General features: G+C 33.0%; 1 protein-coding gene across 1 annotated transcript; it reads right to left on the reverse strand.

Annotated features, from left to right (window-relative positions):
- Positions 1–3,287: 3,287 nt before the first annotated feature.
- LOC110906993 (protein LATERAL ROOT PRIMORDIUM 1) lies at positions 3,288–5,333 on the reverse strand. The gene is made up of 2 exons (XM_022152035.2): positions 3,920–5,333; positions 3,288–3,835 (listed from the first exon to the last, which is right to left on the reverse strand). The coding sequence occupies exons 1-2, from the start codon at positions 4,566–4,568 to the stop codon at positions 3,498–3,500; spliced, it is 987 nt and encodes a 328-aa protein (XP_022007727.2). The 5' UTR covers positions 4,569–5,333; the 3' UTR covers positions 3,288–3,497.
- Positions 5,334–5,968: the final 635 nt, after the last annotated feature.

Here is a 5,968-nt window from a genome sequence, read left to right on the forward strand (position 1 = left end):
GCCATCAGACGAGTGTGTTTAATGGTTGAGATCATTTTGGTGGTATTTTGGTAATATACGTGTCTTTAAAATAGACTAATTTAATTGATTGTGATAAACCCAGTAACTGATAAAACACACCGTGAAGAAATTGTCAAAGAGATATACGTTTCCATAAATATCTGGATAGTTAGTTTAGGATATATAATATTCCAAAATTAAATTAATAATCAAATTACTATCATGCCCTTTTGAATAAAAAATCTAAAAGCCACATATCACCTCCCTATTGCTTCCTAGACTTTCTAGGAAACTTAGGCTTTCTAGCCAACTCCCACTCTATATATATAGTTTTGACATTTTACGTTTTTATAATAAGAATTTAAGAGAACAATGTTCGTTCATTTAGGCATAATGTTTGCTACTAGGTTAAAACCCCGTGTATTACACGAGTTGTATAAATATAATTTTATATAATATATAATAAAAAGATATATTTAAAAAAAACTCGTATATCGCATTTATTGAATAAAACATAATGTCATATGTTAATACAAACCGTTATCAAGATTTATCTTTTAAAAATGAACATTAATGTACTATTTACTTATTATAACATTTTACTTTATTTGTTTTATTTTGTAATTTTATATTAAATAATAAAAAAGATATATCTTTAAAAAAAAACTCATATATTGCATGTGTTTAATACAATATAATGTCAAATGGTAATACATATAGTCGTCAAGATTTATCTTTTAAAAATGAACTTTAATGTACTATTTACTTATTATAACATGTTACTTTGTTAAATATGTATTCTTCACTAATTTTTGCTTAAAATTATCATTATTGTTATTATTTAATATGATCATAATAAAAAGAAGCGTTTATATTCTTATCTAATATTTTGTTTAAAATTATTATTATTATTTAATATGATAATAAAAACAAATGTTTATCCTTATCTAAATATTTATTCTTATCTAATATTTTTGTTTAAAATTATTATTATTATTATTATTATTATTATTATTATTACTATTATTATTATTATTATTTAATATAAAAGATAAATAAGAAAATAAGATAAGAAAGCATGAGGAAGTGAGACACGTGTATGAAAAAAGATTTTTATTTATTAGAGTATAAAAGATAAAAGATATGTTTCTTCATTAAAGAACGAAGTTTGTATCCAGTTCAACATTTAGTCGTTTGAAACTTACATTTTGGGATATTATCTTGGAAAAATTATGTTTGTGATTATTATGTCCAACTTTTTTCTGACTATTTTTAGGATTAATATTTTTTATATTTAGGATTAAGAATGTTGATTTTTATTTTCTGATAATTATGTCATGTGCTTAACGTTTAGGTTCATTTTTGTTTGCTTGAATCTGATCATAAAAAAAATACGAACGTACAAGCCACAACACAAACAAATTCATTCCTTTAAAGCTCGAACACGGAAATATCATTCGTTTAAGTGCTCATAAACCGTCTGTTTATCTAATAAAACCTTCATAAATAAACAACCAAACATATTATCGTACCAAAACAACCTGGAATTCAAGTGCTCATAAACTACATTTAAGTTCTCATTTAGTTCAGTTACAAATTACAACACTACATATTATCGTACCAAAACAACCTGGAATTCAAATTGATAGTTTGAATTTTCTCCAAATTGATTAAAAAAAACTTGAAAGTCATATAATTTTAACATTAATATAGAACCAAAAATTTTGTTGGCCATTCAAATAAAAATATAGAGTTTAATGTCATTTTAGTCCCTTTGGTTTGGGCCACTTTGTCAGTTTAGTCTAAAAGTTTTACTTTTCGCCGGTAGGTCCAAAAAGGTTTCACTGTTGTCATTTTAGTCCAATGGGTCAACATAATCCATTATTTCTGTTAACGAGAATGACAATTCAGACATTTTATATGGCCGATTTAACTTCTAGTTAACAGAATTACATATAAAATGACCGATTCGCCCTTCTCGTTAACAGAAAAAAATTGGATAAAGTTAGCCTAGTGGACTAAAATCGCAACAGTGAAATATTTTTGGACCCACATGCGAAAAATGAAACCTTTGAACTAAACTAGCAAAATGGAACAAACCACATGGACTAAAATAACATTTAACTCGAGAATATATATAGAGAACCAAAACAATCTGGAATTCAAATTGATAGTTTGAATTTTGTCCAAACTGATAAAGAAAAAAATGAAACATGAACCATACAATTTAGATCAACAGATTAATTTAACCGGATAAGTCAATTGTCTAAATAATGATTAATGAGCAGCAGCACATCTATAATCTATCTATAAGTATAATATAAAATATAGCAAGTAACTTAATAATGTAATATTATATATAATACGTAAATATAATGTAAATGTAATTGAAACTTTAATATAATCTAAAATAAAATATAGCAAGTAATATGAAACTTTAACCAACTTGTAATAATTGCTATATTATAAGAAAATATTAACCTTTCGGCTTTGATAAGCTTTTATTAGGTTTAAAAAATCCTTCAACATGGTTCATGATAAAATCCCTGATATACATCGGGTTGAATGGGGTTGACACAATGTCAAAAACAATAGCAATAAATTTAGATTTTAGGATTTTTAAAATAAGTAAAAAAAATGACGATTTCATTTTCAGTTGGTATAAATTTACAGATCCCAGATACAAATAAGTAAAAAAAATGACCATTTCATTTTTACTTGTATAAATTTACAGATACCCGATACATTAAAAACAAAGATTTTTGGGACACAATAACAACTCGAATAATGTTAGATGAATTTTAGTGCAATTAATGTAAACAAACATACGATAAAATGACCGTGAATTTATAAAAAAGTAAAAAAAAACTCGAATAATGTTAGATGAATTTTAGTGCAATTAATGTAAACAAACATACGATAAAATGACCGTGAATTTATAAAAAAGTAAAAAAAAAACTTATAAGATTTAAAAGAAAAAAATTTAAACTAATTTTTACACATATTAACGAATTTATATCGTACATCACGCGTCAATTCAATGTGACTATTTATTTTAGTCATAAAAATATCATTTAATCACCAAGTTTAAACTTATTTGTCTAATAATATTAGTAAAATAAGAAAACAATTATTTAAATTCCTCGTCCCCTTATTTTAATTTTACAAAATTTAAGTTTACATATTTAATTAGCAAGTCCATAACCGCTATTAATTAATCCTCTAGTAACCAATTATATGTTTTAACAATTATATTTATATTCTCCTTTAAAAAACAACAAAAGTAATTTATTCTAACAATTATATTTATTAGTGCATTTAGAAGCAAAAGTGAGCATCACATGAAAGAATTGTTACCGGATTAGGGCAATATTCCGAGAGACCAAAAGATAAACCCTAATTTGAATTTCAATGGACAACACAATGCCACGCAGCCAATCAGGTTCCATGAAGTTTCTGAGACGACACTTTTTGTAAAAAGAAAAGAAAAACTAGAATCAATTTATTGGGTTACCGTAGGTTGAACCTGTAAGCAATCCACCACCAGCGGATGATGCAAAAACATCGGCCGTGTCGAGCAGCGGCGAAGATGAAGAACCACCGACGTTCCTCCCACTTCCGGTGGCGCCCAGGTGAAGTTCCGAGAAGTTGGGGAAGCTATCTCTTGTTTCAACTCCTTGGTCGTAGAGAAAGCCTTTGAAGACATGCCCACCTATTGTTGCACTCGCTTGGTACGCGTACTCGTCGTCTCCGTCTTCCACCGCCGTCACCCGCACGCATTTGAACACCGCCGGTGCCCGCACCTGTCCCGGCAATGATTCCTTGAAACTCGCATCTGTATAATTATAAAAAAAACATGATTTCATGAGTCCAACTCATCTTATACGTAAGAAAAACAGCTTATCGAGTTGATACATACCTTGTTTGTGATGACTGGAACTAGTGTCAAAGCTTCTAGGCGGTGTGGTGTTGGAGGTGGAGGTGTGTGAGGTGGTGGTGGTATGTGAAGTCAAGCGAGGTTTCTTTGGTCCAGAAGTCGAGGCGGAGGAGACGGAGGTGGGTGTCATAAGTTGACGTTCCCGCCGACGAGCGGCGGGAACCCACGTGCTCTTCACGTGAGTAGCACAATCAAAGCCTCTACTCTTGCAGCAAGTTCTACAACGCCGGTGGCTGCAATCTTTCTTCGCCTGGTTGCCGCAGTCTTGGCAAGTCATGGTGGATCCTGACGTAGACGTGGATCCACCACCGGCTTGGAGAAACCCATGATCGATCATGGGTTTGCTCAGATAATTATGTGCTTGTGGTTGCTGCTGCTGCCAAAACTGAATGCTACTGGTGTTGGTGTTGCCACCTCTCCCACCGCCACCGCGGGTGCTCAACATATTTTCTTCCAAAGGAGTGGCGGTGAGGAGAGGTATAACACCAACTCCCATACCTAACGGTGTCGCCGCGTTAACATTCGCCGAATGCGGGTGGTCCGCCACCACAAAAACATCACGAAGGCCCAGCATGCCCATCTCCGGAATCCCGTAGTTGATTTGCCGTGCCGACTGTGTGGACGACCACATGCCAGCGGTGGCGGTAGTTCCACCACCACCACCACCACCGCTGGCATTAAAACCTAACGAAAGATCTTGATCAGAACCTCTAAGAGCTGATGAGGAAGAAACCCAGTCAGCAAAAGCACCTGAATCTGAAGGCAGCCTACTACTCCTGCTAGTAGCCACAACTGCTAATATCTTGTTTCAAATCTCTTCTACCAAATTCGAATATAGGGTTGAAGAAGATACAAGATCTGAGAAGATCTACCAGTCTGTGTATAGATAGATAGATGGTGGGGTCTCTGAAATTCTCTTTAACACATAAGAGATTTTGCAGACAGCTACGACAATAGATATAGAGAGAGAAACCAGAGAGAGAGAGAGACACAACACAATTACTGCTCTGAAACAAAGATTTGCAGAGAACACTGCTATAAACTCCCAAGACATAAAATGGAAAAAATAGGATTCTTGACTTTTCTAAGCCAGAAAAAGAAGATTGGTGATCTTATCTTGATGGTGTATGTATTACCACAACACTTGAAGGAACAAGAAGATACTGATGATGATGATGGTGATGATCACAACCACCTTGGGCTTGTGGTTGCTTAAATCTTGTGTGTTGAGTTCTTGGAAAATGGAAAATGAGAGGTGGGTTTTGGGTTCTCTCTCTCTCTCCAATAATCACACCAAGAAAAGGGTATAAAGACTTTTGTTCTCTGGTTTTTTGTAATTATTTAGGCTACTACTACTGCTAGTCTACTACTACTTCTGTGCCCCCTTCTGTTTACAAAACAACCTATTCGCACCTTCTTACTTCATGCGCGTGGAAGGTTTCAAGATGACTGTTTTAAAAACTACCCCTTCATGTTGTGGGTATAGGCAGAAATGGTCCCTCATAGTTTCATCATTTCTGTCACTTCATTAACTCAATCACACTTAGGTAATATGTGATCAATAATTGGGGCTCAACACAAGTCACTAACCTAATTATGTCTCTAAACATTAAATAGTGACTTCTAATACCATGATGTCAACTCACTAATCTTGTCAATGAGACTACTCAAATTGTTTTTTTTTTTTTTTAAAGATAAACTTCATTAACAAAAACCGGCCGGCCTGGCACAAAACGCAGAACCGGACCACACCAACTACAATATATACAAAGGATATTTACACCAATTTTTCCAAACAATGTTATGATGTTTGGATCTACAATTTAACCATAAAAAACCCAAGGTCCTAGCATCCCCAAAAATCTCTTCACTATCGTCTCTACCGTTAGAAAAAATCTTCGCGTTTCTAGCTTTCCAAATGCACCAACATGTCACAATAATGAGCCCATGAACGATATCTTTAGCATTTTTATCCCCGCCACATCCTTTATGAAAATCAAGCAAATCCCTGATAGAAAAGACGAAAATAGG

Source organism: Helianthus annuus, chromosome 14, assembly GCF_002127325.2.
Source record: "Helianthus annuus cultivar XRQ/B chromosome 14, HanXRQr2.0-SUNRISE, whole genome shotgun sequence".
NCBI classification, from domain to species: domain Eukaryota; kingdom Viridiplantae; phylum Streptophyta; class Magnoliopsida; order Asterales; family Asteraceae; genus Helianthus; species Helianthus annuus.